Source organism: Homarus americanus, unplaced genomic scaffold, assembly GCF_018991925.1.
Source record: "Homarus americanus isolate GMGI-L3 unplaced genomic scaffold, GMGI_Hamer_2.0 scaffold51577, whole genome shotgun sequence".
Lineage (NCBI taxonomy): Eukaryota > Metazoa > Arthropoda > Malacostraca > Decapoda > Nephropidae > Homarus > Homarus americanus.
In genome coordinates, this window is record NW_024737132.1 from 7,572 (window position 1) to 29,980 (window position 22,409).

Genomic DNA, 22,409 nt, shown 5'->3' on the forward strand with positions numbered 1-22,409 from the left:
TTCATTATTCTTTCATTCATTTTCATTATTCTTTCATTCATTTTCATTATTCTTCCATTCATTTTTATTATCTTTCATTATTCTCTCATTCATTTCCATTATTCTTTCATTATTCATTTTCTTATTATTTTTAATTTCTCAAAACCTCATTCAAATTTTTATTCATTTATAACCATATTTTAACTATCTCATAACTCTAATTTATTTTTATTGTAGCATTACTTCATTATCTTATTCATTACCTCATCATTTATAGACATTTCCTCATTATTTATTACCTTATAACTCTCATTAATTTTGTATCTCTTTATTCGTTACTTCATATTCTCATAATTTTTTTTGCTTCATTACTTCAATACCTGGCCTCCTTTCGCATTACTTCAATACCTGGCCTCACTGCTACATTACTTCAATACCTGGCCTCTGCTACATTACTTCAATACCTGGCCTCACTGCTACATTACTTCAATACCTGGCCTCACTGCTACATTACTTCAATACCTGGCCTCACTGCTTCACTTGCTTCCAATACCTGGCCTCCTGCTTCATTACTTCAATACCGCTCACTGCTTCATTACTTCAATACCTGGCCTCACTGCTACATGCTTCAATACCTGGCCTCACTGCTACATTGCTTCAATACCTGGCCTCACTGCTACATTGCTTCAATACCTGGCCTCACTGCTACATTACTTCAATACCTGGCCTCCTGTTTCATTACTTCAATACCTGGCCTCACTGCTTCATTACTTCAATACCTGGCCTCACTGCTTCATTACTTCAATACCTGGCCTCACTGCTACATTACTTCAATACCTGGCCTCACTGTTTCATTACTTCAATACTGGCCTCACTGCTACATTACTTCAATCACCTGCTACTTCATTACTTCAATACCTGGCCTCTGCTTCATTACTTCAATACCTGGCCTCACTGCTTCATTACTTCAATACCTGGCCTCACTGCTTCATTACTTCAATACCTGGCCTCACTGCTACATTACTTCAATACCTGGCCTCACTCTTCATTACTTCAATACCTGGCCTCACTGCTTCATTACTTCAATACCTGGCCTCACTGCTACATTACTTCAATACCTGGCCTCACTGCTACATTACTAATACCTGGCCTCACTGCTTCATACTTCAATACCTGGCCTCCTCTTCATTACTTCAATACCTGGCCTCACTGCTTCATTACTTCAATACCTGGCCTCACTGTTCATACTTCAATACCTGGCCTCCTGCTACATTACTTCATACCACCTCACTGCTACATTGCTTCAATACCTGGCCTCACTGCTTCATTACTTCAATACCTGGCCTCACTGCTTCATTACTTCAATACCTGGCCTCTCTGCTACATTACTTCAATACCTGGCCTCCTGCTTCATTACTTCAATACCTGGCCTCACTGCTTCATTACTTCTCTAGCTCACTGCTTCATTACTTCAATACCTGGCCTCACTGCCACATTCTTCAATACCTGGCCTCACTGCTACATTACTTCAATACCTGGCCTCACTGCTACATTACTAATACCTGGCCTCACTGCTACATTACTTCAATACCTGGCCTCCTTTTTCATTACTTCAATACCTGGCCTCACTGCTTCATTGCTTCAATACCTGGCCTCACTGCTACATTACTTCAATACCTGTACTGCTTCATTATTCAATCCTCACTGCTACATTGCTTCAATACCTGACCTCTGCTACATTCTTCAATACCTGGCCTCATGCTTCATTCTTCAGCCTCCTGCTTCATTACTTCAATACCTGGCCTCACTTCTATTACTTCAATACCTGGCCTCACTGCTACATTACTTCAATACCTGGCCTCACTGCTTCATTACTTCAATACCTGGCCTCACTCTTCATTACTTCAATACCTGGCCTCACTGGCCTTTAATACCTGGCCTCACTGCTTCATACTTCAATACCTGGCCTCCTGCTACATTACTTCAATACCTGGCCTCACTGCTACATTACTTCAATACCTACCTCACTGCTTCATTACTTCAATACCTGGCCTCACTGTTGTTCTTCAATGCCTCACTGCTACATTACTTCAATACCTGGCCTCACTGCTTCGTTACTTCAATACCTGACCTCTGCTATCATTACTTCAATACCTGGCCTCACTGCTTCATTACTTCAATACCTGGCCTCACTGCTACATTACTTCAATACCCTCTGTCATTACTTCAATACCTGGCCTCACTGCTTCATTACTTCAATACCTGGCTCCTGCTTCATTGCTTCAATACCTGGCCTCCTTCTTCATTACTTATCGCTCATTCTTCAATACCTGGTCACTGCTACATTACTTCAATACCTGGCCTCACTGCTGTTACTTCAATACCTGGCCTCACTGCTTCATTACTTCAATACCTGGCCTCACTGCTACATTACTTCAATACCTGGCCTCACTGTTTCATTAGCAATACCTGGCCTCACTGCTTCATTACTTCAATACCTGGCCTCACTGCTACATTACTTCAATACCTGGCCTCACTGCTTCATACTTCAATACCTGGCCTCCTTTCTTCACATTACTTCAATACCTGGCCTCACTGCTACATTACTTCAATACCTTGGCCTCACTGCTACATTAGCTTCAATACCTGGCCTCACTGCTTCATGCTTCAATACCTCTGCTCTGCCTCTGCCTTCATTACTTCAATACCTGGCCTCCTGCTACATTCTTCAATACTGTCTTTCTTTTCATACCTGGCCTCACTGCTTCATTAGCTTCAATACCTGGCCTCACTGCTTTCATTACTTATACCTGGCTCCTGCTACATTCTTCAATACTGGCCTCCTGCTACATTACAATCCGCTCCTGTCATTCCAATACGCTTCATCTTCTTATCCTGTTTCACTGTTTCATTACTTCAATACCTGGCCTCACTGCTTCATTACTTCAATACCTGGCCTCACTGCCTCATTACTTCAATACCTGGCCTCACTGCTTCATTACTTCAATACCTGACCTCACTGTTTCATTACTTCAATACTTGGCCTCACTGTTTCATTACTTCAATACCTGACCTCACTGCTTCATTACTTCAATACCTGGCCTCACTGTTTCATTACTTCAATACCTGGCCTCACTGCTACATTACTTCAATACATGGCCTCACTGCTTCATTACTTCAATACCTGGCCTCACTGCTACATTACTTCAATACATGGCCTCACTGCTTCATTACTTCAATACATGGCCTCACTGCTTCATTACTTCAATACATGGCCTCACTGCTTCATTACTTCAATACCTGGCCTCACTGCTACATTACTTCAATACCTGGCCTCACTGCTACATTACTTCAATACCTGGCCTCACTGCTACATTAGCTTCAATACCTGGCCTCCTGCTACATTACTTCAATACCTGGCCTCACTGTTTCATTACTTCACCTGGCCTCCTGCTTCCATTGCTTCAATACCTGGCCTCTTTCTTCATTACTTCAATACTGTGGCCTCACTGCTTCATTACTTCAATACCTGGCCTCCTGTTCATTACTTCCATGCCTGGCCTCACTGTTCATTACTTCAATACATGGCCTCTTTGCTACATTACTTCAATACCTGGCCTCACTGCTTCATTAACTTCAATACCTGGCCTCACTGCTTCATACTTCAATACCTGGCCTCACTGCTTCATTACTTCAATATCTGACCTCACTGTTTCATTACTTCAATACCTGGCCTCACTGTTTCATTACTTCAATACCTGGCCTCACTGCTTCATTACTTCAATATCTGACCTCACTGTTTCATTACTTCAATACCTGGCCTCACTGTTTCATTACTTCAATACCTGGCCTCACTGCTTCATTACTTCAATACCTGGCCTCACTGCCTCATTACTTCAATACCTGGCCTCACTGCTTCATTACTTCAATACCTGACCTCACTGTTTCATTACTTCAATACTTGGCCTCACTGTTTCATTACTTCAATACCTGACCTCACTGCTTCATTACTTCAATACCTGGCCTCACTGCTTCATTACTTCAATACATGGCCTCACTGCTACATTACTTCAATACCTGGCCTCACTGCTACATTACTTCAATACCTGGCCTCACTGTTTCATTACTTCAATACCTGGCCTCACTGCTTCATTACTTCAATACCTGACCTCACTGCTTCATTACTTCAATACACGGCCTCACTGCTTCATTACTTCAACGGACCTCTGTACTGCATACCGTTTCAAGTATGGTAAATTCGTTTTAGTAGTGAATAATGATGTTGAGAAACTCATTGTCAAAATACTGAATAATTATAAAATATGTTAACCAAATAGTTTATATAGTGTGTGGTCAAGGCTTAATGAGTACCTTGAAATATCCCAATAATAAATGAATAATGATTAGGGTGGATATTGATACAGTGCTATCCAACCTTTGTTTAGTACGGTATGATATTACTACTGCCTACTTTCAGTACTGTCCAACCATGGTACTGTCCAATTTTAGCAGTACCTGACTTGTATTGTTCAACCCTGGTACTGGCCGAACTTCGTACTGTCTGATATTGGTATCAGCCGACCTTGTTTACTGCCTAACTTTGGTACTGACCTGACCTTAGTACTATTTAAGCTTAGTTCTAACCGACCTAAATACTACCCTACCTAGGTACTTTCTAACTTTAGCACTGACCTGACCTTAGTACTGCCCTGACCTTAGTACTGACCTGACCTCCATACGGACCTGACCTTTGTACTGACCTGACCTCCATACTAACCTGACCTTAGTAATGAACCTTGGGACTGTCCAATCCATCATAAACGGACCTCTTGGTATTGCCGAACTCTACACTGCCTAACCTCTAACTTTACTAAAATGCCATTTATGATCCGAGGCGAAAAAATAAACTATTTATTGTATAAAGAAACTTTTCGGGTTTTCTCTCACTAACACGAAATAACTTCAATGAAATCTCTTTATTTGACAATCTTTAAAAAATACAACACAACTAGTTTCGTTTAAAAATAAATAAAATTTCGACTGTCCATACGGTGGTGTATAAGTTTTCGAGGTTACAACTGCCTCGTAATCTAAAACGGTGTTCTTTACTTCAAAGCGTTCGACTTTACTTCAGACAGCTTCTGTGACTGAGTTTTCCATCTCTCCAACAAACAATAATGAGGATAAAGTGTTTATTACCTGTAAGGTTAAAGCAAACATCGTTTGGGTTTTACGAAAAGGTGAACTTCACTTGACGGTTTCGGCGAATTAAAACCACCACTGAATTAAGTTTAAATTTAACAGGCACGATAATTGAGAACCATAAGGTTGGTAGTGATTAGAAAATCGTTCCTTCTTAAAAATAAATATAGCTTAAAGGTAGTGTGATATTATTCTCCTGGTGTGCCGGGTGAGTAAAGGCAGCACTTTTTCCGAACTCCTAATGTTTTTTTTGCCTAATATTTCTTCTATAATGTCCTCGTAAAATGCTTGCTTTATCAGCACCAGCTGTATTATCCCAGATTATCTCCTGTAATTTTCTCGGCTACAGCTAAGTTTATAGGCTGGCCCACCTAGGGTCTACAGTCACTCTCGGAGGCCGCGGGGAGCTGGGCGAAGTTGACATCAGGGTTGAAGGACTCTGTGGAGGTGACGGATGTTAAGGAGGAAGACCTGAGGCTGGTGAGGTCCGAGGAGCTGAAGGAGTCATCACTGCTGTCACTGTCGAGGCTCACGGTATTAAAGGACTCGTCATGGCTGTCTGGCGTGTACCAGTCGAGGACGGGGTGACCCAGCGTCACCACGGGGAAGTAGGGCCACACTCCTCTCACCTTCATCTTAGGGTTATTGCTTCTCTCATATCTGTACAGCTTAAAATGTCGGTGGGGTCTTCCGATTTTGTAGATTCCAACCCTGAGCCCGGGCCTGGAGGGCCGCGCCCCAGCCCTGCCCCCAGCATCGCCGCCTGAACCATCCCTATCATCACCCCCAAGGCCGACCTTTACTCGCAACCCCACGGCGTGCACAGCCTGGGCCCACACCGACATTAACACCCCAGCCAAGAGGTCGTATAAGTACGGCAGGTCATCCATTTTTCACTCTTGCCTCACCAAGAGTACCACACAGGAGTAGCGACGGGACTCACGCCTTACCACACAGGGGGAGCTGAAGAGATCTGGGCGACGTCGACTGGCAGAATGGACGCGACAGCCGACGATGCCAGTGAGACGCTGTAAAAGGACAAGATTGTTATCAGGAATTCCAGGTAATGCTGATGAAGGAATAAATGATATATAGAGTAATGAAACCAAATTAAGTATTTGCTTTCCAAATAAAAACTTCTTAATCTATTATAATCTTACAGTGTTTGATACTGTACAAGTGAGTACAGTGACAAATTTCGGAAAGCTTTGATTAACTATCAACTGCTTGAATATTAATTACGAAAATAATGATACATTTACATTATAAAAATAACGAGGGAAATTACCGGAAGTAGTGATAAATTTTCACGGAAATGAGATGTAAATATTACCCCAGAATCCTACTTGATATTGATGACCCTAGCGTACGTTATTTGAGTAAATTCTGAACTGTGTACGCAATTAACGTCTCATTTTAGGGACACCACCCTAAACATTGGTTTACAGCCACGATTATTCACTAGATGTATAAAATAATTGCAGTTAATATATTTGTATCCTCCTGATGCATACAACAAAATTTTGTCAATACTGTATCACTATTTACGTACTGTACCATCAGCGCATTATCCTAATTGCACTATTTTTTTTATCATACAAGAGGGATATACAGTACAGTGATCAGTGATTAGTTCCAGTTTAAACCAAGCAGTTCAATGTGGGTTTTTTTTTCATCGAAGCGCAGATGACGCATAGGCACTGGCTCAGGGATATTGTACAGGAAGGGGAGTCATTGCGCGCACAAAAAATCTGTAGATTTCTAAACTACCAACAGAAACCAGAGGCGATCCAGGAATATCAAAAGGGGGATGTCCAAGAAATTGTGGGCGAGGAAACATGGCGAAGACAGCGAGCCCACCCAGCTGTTTTTTTTGGGGGGGGGGCGCTGTAAGCTCCCCCGGAAATTTTTTTGTAATCAAACCAATATCATGGGCATATTTGAGGCCATTTTGAAGCCATGCGCACTTGATATTAGGGGATATTCTGAAGTCAATAGTAATTACTTTTAACTAATCGAAAACGCCTGAGTAAAATACTGCATTAAAGAAAAAATATTGGAATTTTCTGATGAAACCAGATAAACAACGATGTTATTGAGAAATCCGAATGTGAGAAAGAATTAGGAGTAATGATAAGTAGGAATCTTAAGCCAAGTAAACAATGTGGATTTGCTCGAAACAAGGCTAATAAAGTACTTGGGTTCATATAAAGGAGTGTTAGTTACAAGACTAGCGAGGTCATCCTAAAACTATATTTTGCGCTTGTGAGACCTCACTTGGATTACGCAGTCGAATTCTGGTCACCGTACCACAGAATGGATATAGAATCCTTGGAAAGAATTAAGAGGAGATTGACAAGAGTAATTCCGAGCATTAGGAACCTTAAGTATAGAGACAGGTTACAGCATCTTAATTTGCACTCCCTCGAGAGACGTAGAGCGAGGGGCGATAATGATAGAGGTGTATAAACGGAAGTCAGGGCTAAACAAAGGGCCATTTCAAAGGTACTCAAACTATCCAACCAGGGGTGAACTCATAACAATGGTTTTAAATTTGACAAATTTAGATTTAGGCGCGAAATAAGTAAACATTGGTTTGGAAATAGAGTAGTGGACGAGTGGAACACGTTACCAAATATCATCGTTAACTCGAATACGCTGGATAGCTTCAAATATAGGTTGGATGGATATATGAGCAATAGGGGCTGGGTGTAAATGGGACTGTCTAGTATGGGCCAATAGGGCCGCTGCAGTTTCCTCCATTCTTATGTTCACCCTTAAGCAGTAAGATCGGGAACAAGCAGTACCTCCAGAAAAACAACAACAACATTTCGAAACAACAATACCAAAGGAAATACAAAAAAAATACAGCACGGAATAGTACTTAAGGACTGCGGTACTTCAAGGATACAGTACCTCAGCAGTACAATATTTCAGGATACAGTACCTCAGAAATACAGAACTTCAGGGCTATACAGTGCGTCAAGAATATTATAGGTGGTCAGGACTGAGGCGGCGCGGTGAGGCGAGGAGAGTCAGGATCAGGACTGGTGGCCGGGGACTGTTGGCGGCGCCTCTCGTCTCACGTCTGACTGACCGTAATAGTTCATATTCGAGTCTCAAGGAATGAACTAAAGGTGAAACCTTGATTGGGAAATCAGGAATATTAAGTACGAAAGGCGCCTTGTGGCTATCTACGTCAGAGTTACTTTATGCAAAATGTGTAAGTGACAGACGTTTACCGTTTGATAAAGATAAGACAGTGTTCATCGTGAAACTGTACGTCCTCGAAAAAATATTATTAATTGGTGAAGATGTTGGAAGTTCGAGCAAAAAATCACTGTAGAGTTTAAAGTTTATTCTTCAGGTTTAGATATGTATTCGGCGATGTTAAAACTGAAGAAAAGTTAAAAGGAACTGAAATGCGAAGTCAGTTGATTTTCACTCAAGTTACTGTAATGTTTAATAATATCAAGTTTGTACATTATTATAAGTGGCTGGACAAATACCGAGGATAAAATGTTAATTATCAAATTTGGAACGGATATCAAAGTCGAAATATTGGAACAACGAAGCTTGTGTGAGTTGATGTTTCTAGTTAAAGTTCGAATAGATTAAAGCTCGCCACAGGTGTTCATAAGTTGATGTTACCTTTTAATCTATACTTAAGATTCTAAAGTATAAAAAATGCCATCAGTTCATTTATTAGTAGCAGGTACTCGAAAGGTTAATTCATATATATTCGAGGTTCATTGATTTTGAAAACCATTAGGTTCGGGTCGAATTAGAATCTCTGTAAAACAGCACTTCTTTATTGGTCGAGGCAGGTTTTACTGGACAGCTCGCGACGCGGCTCCACGGCACAAGACTCACTCATCACTGGGAGGTGAATTAGAAGTGTGAATTTATATGTGTGTGTGTATGTATGTTGCTTGAAAATATAAGTATACTGCAACAATCCAACTGTTAGCATCCGGGGCAACCTGTAAACTGGCCCCCGTTATCTGGTAACTACGGCTCTGATTATCTGAAGGAAAGGTGAGTCTTCCTTTGAGGTGTGAGTGTAGGACACTCCTGGACAGTGAATCCGAATCAAAGCTCTGTTTAGTATCAATAGACAAAAAAGATTCTCAAGTACAATAATGTAGAGCTCCTTAGCGTATACGCAAACTTTAATATGAATTTGAAAATATGAATAATTCTATGAATTTAGCATAAGAAGTAATTATTTACTTGTTAATTCCTAAAAATAAGTACCATATATTTTCCACGTTTCTCTGGTGAGTGAAGCTACCAACCACCACTGGTATATTTATTATATATACCGGTTGTTTATATGCGAAGGGAACCATAATATTCCTCGCAATACAAAAAACAATCATGTTAAAGTTAAAATATAAAGAATTGCCCAGTTATACCATTAAAATTGCACTGACTCCCTTGATTAGATGCCTAAAGGAGTAACACCATTTAGGGGGTATATTAAAGTAGAGAATCCTTCTATACACTGTGTACTCAATTTAGTTAACACATTTTATGTCATCAATTTGATTTTATAAATTTGAAATAACAATCGAGACTCTTAAAGCCCAGTACTTGCCAACAGTGCGTAACAGAGACGTGACCGATCGCCCAAGCGGCTAACGAGCCGATCAGAGGTGAAGAGGATAAAAGTAAAGTAAAGTAAAAGTTTACACTGTCAGCTGAGAGGTTCGCCTACGTGAGTTTCTTCTTTGCAATGATGTGCTCATCTTTCGCTAATGAAATACCTCCTAACATCATAGGATAAAGAGAAGTAGTAAGGAACGAGTATATACTAGAGGAGATAAGTGCATTTAGTAGTATGTCACAAAGTGTAAGAGGATGCACCTGGGGCGTACCAACGGTAAGGAGGCGTATCATATGTTCCAACGGGATGAAGAAACTGCACTATTTGAGACTTAATGTGAGAAGGACCTACAGTAGGTGTGTATGTTGACAATGAGCTGAAGTTCTCGGGCCATTGCAAGAAGAAGGTAAATCAGGCAAATAAATTATTGGGTCTTATAAGAAGGTCGTTCAGATATCTAGACGGTCTGTCCCTCGTAACGATCTTTAAGAGTGAAGTGCTTCCCCATCTGGAGTACTGTCACCCCTTCTGGCCCCCGAGATATGCTAGTGACTATCAGTTGGTTGAAAATGTTCAAAGGAGGGCCACCAAACTGGTGCCTGCACTTCGGCACCTCATCTACCCTGAGAGATTGGAACGCCTGAACTTGCCTAGCTTATACTACAGACGGGCAAGGGGTGACCTAATTAAGGTGTATAAACATCTCAAGGGCACTACTCAGTCGAGTGTCCTTACTTGGAGCTGGTGGACACTCGCCCCACAAGGGGTCACAGCTCAAGATCGAAGAAGCCGCAAGTCCAGAAAACCATGAGGGCAAACTTTTTCGGAGTGAGAGTTGTGAACTCTTGGAACAATCTACCAGAAAGTGTTGTGACGGCACCGAGTGTGAGCTCTTTCAAGACCAGACTTGACCAACACTGGAGCGGGTTCAACTACATTCAGGAGGCAGTGCATGCCCATTACTTGCCAACAGTGCGTAACAGAGACGTGACCGATCGCCCAAGCGGCAAACGAGCCGATCAGTGGTGAAGAGGATAAAAGAAAAAAAAGAAGAAAAGAATGTGATCAAGGAATTCTTCTCCCTCTTCATCCAGCCAATCGTCTCGTGATGAAAATCTCCCATGATGAGGGCTAGTGCTCTGGATGCTCTCTGGATGACTCTATGAAGATCTGTTACTTCCTCCCCCGAAGCTGAGTCGGCCCTATAGCACACACCTACTGTCAGCTTGCTTTTGTTTTGTACTATCAGATCACCACCAAATACCCAAATGGATGTAATAGCCTCTGTCAACATATAGACAGTGGTACCTATATATACAGGTATATGTGGGTTATCTATGCACATTTATTGCATAAAGAGGTTCACCCTGTTGTGTCTTGTCTGAGGAATTGTCAGTCCCAAGGCTCTCAGTATACTTGGGTACGCAAGATGACTTATTTCAATAATAATTTTAATCGCCTTGCATTGTTCTTTTTCCAGTCATGATACGTGTTTTAGTAGGTGTGGTCACTATTTTCGAAAGAATTGATTGAAGAACTTCGTGACCAATGTAATTTCTTGCTTTCTTGTCAAGAGTGAACCTCACCGCCTTGTTTAAAATAATTTGGAGTTTGGATTTTAGCTTTTACATTAGGGTCCTAGAGTAACATGACGAGCAGGAATAGTCCAAGTGACATATTGTATGAGCGCCAAGCAAAGGAACCTAACCTATAGGTATCGGCTGAGAAGCATTTAGCATTTTTATACTTTTACTTTTATCCACTTCACCACTGATCGGCTCGTTAGTCGCTTGGGCAATCGGTCACGTCTCTGTTACGCACTGTTGGCAAGTACTGGGCATGCACCGGCTCCTGAATGTACCTGAACCCGCTCCAGTGTTGGTCAAGTATTGTCTTGAAAGAGCTCACGCTCGGTGCCCTCCTTTGAACATTTTTAACCAACTGACAGTCCCTAGCATATCTCGGGGACCAGATAGGGTGACAGTACTCCAGATGGGGAAGCACTTCACTCTTGAAGATCGTAACGAGGGACGGACCGTCTAGATATCTGAACGACCTTCTTATAAGACCCAATAATTTATTTGCCTGATTTACCATCTTCTCGCAATGGCCCGAGAACTTCAGCTCACTGTCAACATACACACCTAGGTCCTTCTCACATTCAGTCTCAAATAGTGCAGTTTCTTCATCCCGTTGGGACATATGATACGCCTCCTTACCGTTGGTACGCCCCAGGTGCATCCTCTTACACTTCGCGACATTAAATCTCAGCAGCCATTTCTTCGACCATTCTTGGAGCCCACAGAGGTCCTTCTGCAGCTCTTCACAATCCGCTTGGTTCTTGATTTCCCTAAATAACTTGGGGTCATCGGCAAACATTTGTATGGAGGAGTGTACAACGTCAGGCATGTCATTTATGAAACAAACAAACAGCAGAGGGCCCAATACACTGCCCTGTAGTACCCCGCTTGTGACAGGTACGAATGATGATTTCCTGCCATTAATCACCACACACTGCTTGCGGTCATGTAGAAAGTCTTCTATCCACGCTAGGGCATTTCCCCGAATTCCTTACCCTTCCAGTTTGATTTTCAGCCTTTCGTGGGTTGGTACACTGTCGAAAGCCTTGGCAAAATCTAGGTAAATATTGTCGATATTACCACCCCGTTCCACAATGAGTCCAAATATCCAATGCCTTGAGCAATTGTGTTAAGCAGGAGCGCCCCGGCATAAAACTGTGTTGGCAATCCTTTACAAGGTTGTTTCGTAGTAGATGTTCCATTGCGGCATCTCTGATAATTCTCTCAAGTACTTTACATATTATGCTGGTCAGGCTCACCGGTCTATAGTTGTTCGTAGAGTGACGGTCGCCCTTCTTGAAGATAGGACTCACCTAAACCACTTTACATTCACTGGGGACCTTTTGTTCATTCAGGCATTTACAAAACAGGATCTTCAGGGGTTCTAAGATTAATTCACCAGACAAATAAGAGTCAAGAGTTAGCCCAAGGTATTACACTGAGGTTATAGTTGAGATGGGGTCATTACCACACAGAAGAAAAAAATGAGATTTGATATGCCGTTTATATTGTAGTGGATTTCTCCCCTACAAACGCTGTTTGTCGCTGAGTAGCCGACTGCCAGTCTTCAACATAACACAGGAAGAGCAATGGTCCTAGGACATTCCCTTGTGGGAATTTCAGATGTATATGAAATAATGTGCAAATATATCTTCACGTCCAAAATCAAAGGATGATGAATAAATTATGTGTTGATAATATCGTTTGGCATTAATGCTAGATGGATTATAAATTATCGCATAATTCTTTAGTTGAGTTAAACTTGGGGAGGACTGACAATTTCCAGTGAGAGGACACATGGATTATGGTTTACAGTCGTTTTAGATATATACTTTAAAGTGTGTATGATATGATATATATTTTCATATTATAAGAATGTGTTCTCTCACAATTATGACGAAACATAAAATAAAATGTTGTGGCAATATTTAGTAGTGTTGACGCCGCTACTGTTTTTATCTTATCTGTTTTTACGTGATCTTTATGTGTGTTTTGAATTAATTTCATTACAATATAATATTTCATTAGTAATTTATTAAATTCCACATGAAATTAACACTAAGTGTTTATTGCTTAATTAATTTTATCATGAAGTAATAGTAGAGGTGACAGTGAGTGGCGGCGGCCGCTGCTCAGCTGTTTTAGTCTGTGACGTCTGAGGCTGACATCATTCGCGCGTAAATTCAGAAGATCAACTCAAGGTGACTGGCAGAGGTATTGCTCAAATATTGGTGTAGATTTCTCGATTAAGGGATCTCTCTGTGGCAATATTTTGGTTGCAATACATCTACTTATGTCAAGACATTAGTGAAGGTTAGTAAGAGCTGTTATAAGTGGACGAGAAGAAATATACTGTACTGGATAAATTAACTGGAGTGAGTTCTGGGGTGCAGGTAACGGCCATTCCATAATAACTTACATAAATTTTCCAAATTCTAGGTATTATCATTAGTTCTCTATAGAAATACAGGCGTCTCCTGACTTTACTGCATTCACATTTTAAATTGATTTACTAAAACTAATATTGGAAAGGAAATTATATTTCCTAAAATTTTATAATTTGTTGGGTCAACTTGAATTTTAAAATGAAAATATACGAATAGTGTTAAGACGCTCTTTGTCGCTACTCTTCTTTTTATATAATTAAAGACAGTAGTGATCATTGAGAAAATATGGGTACTTTATTTTTTCCTTGACAATTATCCCATAATTGAGTCACCGGTATAACAACTGCAAATTGCAAGTCCATGCAAGTAAAAATCAATTATAATGTACATTATTTTATTTTTAATTTTACATATATTTTTGTAAAAGAATAGGCAGTGTTTATGGTTGAATGGTGAATATTGTTTTTGGCTAAAAATGCTGTGGTTGTATAGATGACAGCTACCCAAACGTCAAAATGGCTGGCTGGTTCACCCAGTCCAAGAATTTACTACTGCTTGGTTACCTTGATCTTTTACCTGTGGTTGCAGTGCAGCTGAAATCTCCACAGACGAACTTTGTATTAGGTTGACCTGAACTAAAGACAACACCAGATCAAAATATTCTCAGATAAAAACCTGTTTCACCAGAACTATTCATAATGCACTACGGTACTGTATGTTTAATATATATATATATATATATATATATATATATATATATATATATATATATATATATATATATATATATATATATATATATATATATATATATATATATATATATATATGCATATATATACATAATATATATATATATATATATATATATATATATATATATATATATATATATATATATATATATGCATGTGTGTGTGTGTGTGTGTGTGTGTGTGTGTGCATTATTGTGTGTGTATGTGTGTGTATGTGCGTATGTGTGTGTGTGTGTGTGTGTGTGTGTGTGTGTGTGTGTGTGTGTGTGTATATATATATATACATAATATATATATATATATATATATATATATATATATATATATATATATATATATATATATATATATATATATATATATATATATATATATATATATATATATATATATATATATATATATATATATATATATATATATATATATGTCTCAATGCACTCTGAAATCCCTATGATGGGAAATCCTTTTCCAAACTACTACAGTATATGGCATAAATCAGCCACAGATGCATAAGAAAATACGTATATGACACATTATAAATGAAAACATAAAATACATTTAATGTTATTTGCTCTTTGGACTGAGTCAGACTCCTGTCCTGGGTGGCTTAGTGTCACCTGCCATCATTTCTGAGTCATTGGTTGAGTTAATATCTACAGGGTGAGGGAGAGTGAGTTTACTGGGCTTGACCTCTTCTTAGATGACTGGGTACAGTATTTGTAAATGAGGCTCTTGGTTGAAAAGGCATTTGATTTTGGCTACTGCTTGTTCGGGATCCAGACAAAGCCCTCTAGGACAAAAAACCTGGACTAAACCCCCTCAGTTAAAGTTGTAAAATAGGTTAGATTAGGTTAGGTATTGCAGTCTTATGTAATATTTACATGTCAGAGGTATTCTTAAACTCTAAATGATAAAGAATAAAAATAATTATTTTAAGAATTGTTAGTATTATTTTCTTAGGGGCCTTTGTCCTAATAGGTAGTAGGCAGCTACCAAACAGGGAGTACTACCGCCTGGGAAGATATTGGAAGCATAATGTGTTGTCTAATGGTAGACCCTGCTGCCATATGGCATCACAAAATGTATGACCAAGTCCCAGGTTGTTGATCTGACTTTCTGCCTCATTTACACACAATGTAGGGTCTCAATTGTTCTCTTACCATTGACAACACAACATACTAATGTGTATCATTTCTCACTCTTCATTTTTTATAATTTTCGTATTTTTATGGTTATTATTATTATTATCATCATCAATTTGTTTGTATTTTTTCATCAATTTATTTGTATTTTTATTATATTTTTATTGATTATTAATTTTATTATTATTATTATTATTATTATTATTATATTATTATTATTATTATTATTATTATTATTATTATTATTATTATTATTATTGCATTTTCGCCCCCAGGCCTGATGTGGGTCAGTGACCTGTGCCCGGTTGGGCTAATGCCCGTTTAAAAAACAAAAAACACATGTTCCCACATTACTGTTTAACTGTGGATAATACAACACTTCCCAATTACATGCAACATACATGCACCAACTCCTGTTGTAGCTACTTTTTCTCAGCCATTGAGGGTATGGGTTGGATCATTGGAATTATCCAAACTTTCCTGAATTCCTCTTGAGACTGTTTCATTTGAACCTAAATATCATGTTTGCAGTAAGGCAATCTTTATGTAGGTAAAGTGGGCCTTTTTAAGATTTACTAATTTGTACAAGTTTACTTGTACATCAGGCAGTATGATTTTTGAGGGGAGGGTTCTTGAATGTAGGCGTGGCATTGCATTTTATATCAAAGGTTAATTGAGATGTAATATCTTAGAGCCTTTCTCTTGGACTTAGTAACAGCTAAATATGTTGGTACTGTTCCAAATTTTTTCACTCCATATTTTGGGGCTGGTAAGTTTCCCATCTTTGGCTCTTTAAGATACTATTTCACACCTGTCTTCAAATTTAATATAATGCACTAATTGAATTTTTCAGTATAAACATTCCCAGGTTTGTAATTATCCTTTGGATGCTTCAGAATAATTCATGTTTTTCTTTCAGGAGTGATGATCAGAGGGTAACATGGACCTTCTCACATTTGCTGCTGATGCAGTCTTCAGTGCAGACCCAAGGAAGGTAAAATGAGAGGTGATATATTGATACAGTGAGACTTTACAGAATGTTGGATACTGTAACCATCATCATTCACCAGTGGTTCTGTATCATTTGAATGTAAATTAGCTCAAATTTATTTGTGAGGAATGTAGACTTCACTTTATTATACTGTAGCAGAAAACAGAATTCATAAATACAGTAGAGCAAACCCTTGATATTCTAGATTAAAACATGACTATTAGCAGAGAAACTTAAATGAACCAGTGTCTGCCACCAGCATGTTTGCATCATGATGTCAACCCTGCTAATGATGAAAAGATAAACAAATTCAGTTACAACTCCACAAAATAAGTAGAATGAATAAAACATGAAAGACCAAGAATAGCATCGAATTGATTACCAGTCATACTACTTTGGAGGTAGATTTAAGGTTAAAAATTGGGGAAAGAAATATTTTATTTTCATTTTTGAGTGCTAAGTGTATGTTTCTAGTTAATATAAGTGCTATAATCTCCATGCTATGCTTGGTCATTCTTTGGGTATTCACTTTGAATCTGTGTGTCAGGTGCATAGTTTTTCAGTTATGAGAACATGTTTGTCATATTTTCACCAAAGTTACACACCTAAATTCTTTTGTTTATATCTGTTTTTGGTCATATACTCTAGCTATTGTATGCCTTCAGTGTGATCTTTATGCACAAACTTCAATATTGTCTCACTGGGAATGGAAAGTGCAAGTGGTAGGTAGAGCTTGGTGAAAGTGAACAAATGTTGCAAAAATTCATATTAAAAGTGCAGATGATGCTCCACCAGTAGAACTGGATTAGCCACTACATCACTAGCTATGCCTCAGAGGGTGTAAACTGCTTAGTTCTTAATTTTTTTTTGTTTTAATAGGTTATTGTTAGGTTAGGGTATGTTACTGGTTAATATAAATTTCGATGAAATGACCTTAGATGTTTAGTACTATACTTAAAATGGCTACAAATGATTTTCATGTCCCAAACATCCTTGGGATATTCTTGGAATTTAAATCTTTAAGACTAATTTTCCAACAGTTTATCTGGATTGTCAGTTGTTTACTGAATTTGATTAAAGGAGGATCATAAGCTTTTTATCGAGTTTATTAATAATTTGTTAAGATCAGAATTATTATTTATTCCTGTCCACAGAGTTAGTTACTCCTCTGACACCAAAAAGGCCAGATCTGTGTTTAGATGATAATACTATTAACATATCACCGGAGAAGTTAAATTCACCACTTCAACGCTCTTCACAGCTCAACCCTCAATACTCCAAAAACAAAGTCGGGGGTTTGGCATCTGCAGTCACCACTCAGGGTTAGTTGTACAAGTTCAATTATCTGAAGAAATAATTAAAGATATCTCTAGAGATACTTTTGTTTTGATTTTTCATTCATGTGTTTTACACTCCTTATTGTATTAGTATGATTTTTGTTGAAATAGTTTGGCATCTTTCTACTAAAATTCTAATCATGCCAAAAGATCATAAGCTCAATACATTTTATTTGGTGGTCACCAATCAAAATAGTACATTATATTTAAAGTTTGAGTAGCTTGATTAACACTTCATATTCATGTACTGTACACAGAACCCCCTGATTTTCCACTAATTTAGAAATTTTTTTTGATGTTGAATTACTCAGTATTTTTCCACACCAAGACCTATTGTCTGAATAACATTAAAGTTGTTGGATTTACCCATGCATCCATTCTGTTGAAGCTTTGTGGCCTCAGGCATAGCCCTAGAGCAGTAGTTCTGAACAATGGACCCTGGGAGTATGCAAATCTTGCCAGGGGTACATGATATAGATTTGAGGAACCACAGTATTTTGGTGCTGTCCAGTGTATGTTCAATAAGTACCATTATTTTTATGATAGTACTGTAATGTATACAGTACAGTGCAAAGTTTTTAAAATTATGAAAATTACTTGAGTCACACTAAAACTAAGAGGTATGTCAACCATAAAGGTTCAGACCCACTGCATAGAGGGATGCTTTGTCTGAATGTTCTTCTACAGGTGGGAGACATGTACCAATCATCTTGTCTGTAGGAAAATTTAATTTTCCCATTCCCTGTATATCTAATCATTTTCCTTAAGTAAATGCAGATATAAGGTAAGAAATAAATACAAACTGGGTGCTAATTGCCGAGATGCATGTCTGCTGCACAGTGCCTCTACTGAACTAGGTCAGATGTCTGGGAATTATGCAATCAAAACAATTATTTTTGTATAATTTCCCATTTAACTTATGTCTTGTTAATCTGTGAATAAATTAAATCTCTGATTCTTAACAAATATCAGAATTGGGTTATCTTTTTTATACTGTCTGATTTACCCACTTAGAGTTGCTGAAAAAACAATCACTATCCCAACAAAGATGTCTGAATTAAGCTGACCAAAAGTATAACACTGGATAATTTGGACCTTTTGGGTAATTCAACAAGAAAAGAGCTTCAAATTGTTGAATTAGACAGGTTATAGTGTATATACATGTAATATGTCCTGAAAACTAAAATACTCCAAGCAAATCATTCAACAAAGTGATTGGACATAATATAGGCATACCTTGAGTTATGGAAATACAGTAATGGGATCCAAAAAGTATGGAATGAGTTTTGGAATATGGAAGAAAAATTCATGTTACATGCTTACATATAGTATTGTACAGTATTGAATTTTCAGTCTAATAGATAACCTGTTTTAACATCAAACTTCAGTATGAGCAGAAAATGTTTGTACAGTATACCTACTGTATACTCATGTTCATTGGTGCTCATAACACTAATTTTGAGCTATGGTTCTCCAAAACATGTGAAAAATGATTAAGCCTTTGAATGTGAGATAAATGCGTATGTTGTCAGAAAATTCATACAATTTGGAAATAATAATTTAACTTTACTTTCAGATCAAAAGGTGTTATTGGAAGAGGCAGTAATGGGAAGTCCTACTCTTATCCTTCACCAGGGACAGAAGCACAGACCCCTAATGGGGATGGAGTTTCTCCTTATCTAACAAATGGTGGATCAGGGAGGAGTCCACCAACTCCTATGAGTAATTTAAAGTTGTTAACTCATATTGCATCAATGGAAGAATCTTTGACAAGTAAAAAGTATTGTTCCAGAACCAAAGTGTCAGTAAAATGACTCAAAGCCCCTCATTTGTACAAACTTGTGTCACATCCAGTAGTGCCACTAAAAACTTGTCAAGCCTTGGAGGTACAACAGTGATTGTTTGGGACAAAGTCAGAGTCGTTAAACAGGTCCACTAGTACCCTTCCATAAACACCCACAAGTAGTGATTACCGAGACCAAGCTCCCCAGGTAACCTTGTTATAGGGCATGGGCCATTCCGTCAGTGGATGAAACCAGTACTAATCGTTCATCAGAGGGGCTCTCGGAAGGATAAATCTTTGGGTCTTTTAAGTGAAAAGTATGTTGAGTAATATATTTATAGATCACTAGTACAGTACAGTATTGATAAAAGATTTTGTATCATAACCTGTCAGTCATATTACTTGTATATATTATGTATAAATTATGTATTATGATCTGTTAGTTATTTGACATATATTAGGTAAAATTATGATAATTCTTTTTCTCCACTGTCAAGGTTCTTAGAGCAGTTTCAATGGAAGTCTCTATTTTGGAGACTCCTCGACGTCTAGTCATTGATGAAGTAGCATCTATGTTGGGCACTGGCGTGGCGAGTGTATGATATATTAATGTGCTGGAGAGCCTTAACATGGCTGCTCGAGTGCAGAAGAACATGTACCAATGGAGAGGGCAAGCGGCATTTAGAAGACCCTTGGGCGCCTCAAGGCTTTGGGCTTCAGACTGGATGTAGGTTCTCAGCTCCAGGCACTCCAGCATTTAGACAATGATTTTAAAGTTGTGTGAAGTAGCAAGGGTTAACCAGATGGCAATGGACAACTACCCCTGCAGTAAATTGACCCCTGCAGCCAAATATCGTGTTCTTATATCGGGTAATAAAATGATTTAAATAGGAAGATAACACATATTTCTTGTATTTTTTTTATAGAAGATTGAATCATATACAGTAAAACTGTTTTGTAGGGAAAATAGCATAGGCTTCAAAGTAAATATTGTGTATTGGAAAAAAAATAGTAATATCTCTGTTGCTGAATCCTCAAGCCGGAACTCTCCGATAGCGGATTGAAATTTTCTTGGAAAATTGTTCCCAAAGCTGTGATTTTCCTGAAAATTCGGCTTTGTGAAGCGATTTTCAAGAACAAAACCTCTGGAAAACTCCAGAAAAATTTTTCTGATACCTGAAACTTCGGAGATGGGGAGTTTATTCCGTTTGAAAGATGAAAGTCAGGCGCTTTTTCAGAAATTCAGAAAATTTTTCCCATACCGGAAATTTCGGGGGATGGGATATTTTTCAGGTTTGAGAGATGATGTAATGGACAAAATCTGGAACTTCTGAGATCATTTTTTGTTACCATACCCAGAAATTTCGGGGATTTTTCCAGCTTTAAGAGAGTCGTCTCGTTTGATCTCTCATTCCCAGAAGTGCTCTGTACCAATTGTTCCGGCAACGGAGATATTACTGTATTAAAATGGTAAGCATGCAAACTTTACAACCTAAGTACAGTACATGCAATGTACCATAAGGCAATTACATTTGTTTACCCTCTTGTATCTAAGTTATGAGCTATTCATCACAAAAAGTCAAATAAATTGTGGTTCTCAGAACTTAAAATATTTGTTGTCTTGGTAGCTGACTCTTCATTGCTGCTGCATTCTTTAACTCTTAAGCTAAAAGAAAACATCTACATTGATATTCCTGGCAGCTTGTTTTAATCAATGAGGATCTTCTGAGGGTTTAGCATGGGGTTGATGGTGAAGAGTTATCAGAGAAGATCTTTGGATGTGGGTCTGCTTGTTTCGAATAGTTCACAAACACATGGCAGAACCTTTGGTGTCAGGGAATAGATTGTGTATAGCTGGTAGGATAAGTATGGTAAAACCTTAAATGTGCCATTGGCTAAACCAGACAGCTAATTGTCTAGAACTGTACAGTAACTTCATATTGATTTCTGTGGAAAATATCAGCATGCGGCAGTCACCTGGACCATTGTCACAGAGACTCACTACTTGAGCATGGTCAAGTAGAATGGGTTGAGGGCATCAGTAGGTTGTCTGCAGCATTGTATAGCACATCTAATATGTCTGGTTGTTGGTAGTTGTGTTGTGACACTTTACAGTATTCTCATCTACTTGCAGGGTGATTTGTTACGAATTCTCTTGGGTGCCTGTGGCCCTTCTTTTATTTCTTATTTGACTCTTAACACTTGTTGGCACTGTGTCAACGGCATGAGTGTCATGTATCGTATCCAAATATCTTTCTACAAACCTTAACCTTGACTTTTCAGTTATATTGCCAGCACATATTGCACTCGTAGCCACTTGAGCCAATCTGTGCTTCACATAGATGTAACCTCCTAATATGAGCTTCCTTTTCCTGGTTCACTGTTCACAACTCCATGGTTATTGATGGAAGCATGTTGAGTCATAGTTTAATTGTTGTGAGAAAAGGGAAGTCACTGTGTCAGGTTGATGATTGGGAAGTTGAAGTTTGTGGTCACACCAGGTCATTCACTTGACTTCTGTAATTGTCACAAATAGGGCTAGAGATATAGAGTAAAAAATGAGATGGAGAAAGATCAAAGAGAAGATTAGTAATAAAGGTGAAAGTATTAACTTTTGAGCATTGGAGAGGTAAAAAGGTTG

General features: G+C 38.5%; 1 protein-coding gene across 1 annotated transcript; it reads right to left on the bottom strand.

Moving 5' to 3' along the window:
* Nucleotides 1-4,940: 4,940 nt before the first annotated feature.
* On the bottom strand, nt 4,941-8,278 carry LOC121873397. The gene is made up of 2 exons (XM_042376940.1): nt 8,129-8,278; nt 4,941-6,209 (listed from the first exon to the last, which is right to left on the bottom strand). The coding sequence occupies exon 2, from the start codon at nt 6,069-6,071 to the stop codon at nt 5,553-5,555; it is 519 nt and encodes a 172-aa protein (XP_042232874.1). The 5' UTR covers nt 6,072-6,209; nt 8,129-8,278; the 3' UTR covers nt 4,941-5,552.
* Between the last annotated feature and the right edge of the window lie 14,131 nt (nt 8,279-22,409).

Coding starts and splice junctions, on each gene's coding strand:
- LOC121873397 (XM_042376940.1), bottom strand. CDS start 6,071: ATGGATGACCTGCCGTACTTATACGACCTCTTGGCTGGGGTGTTAATG.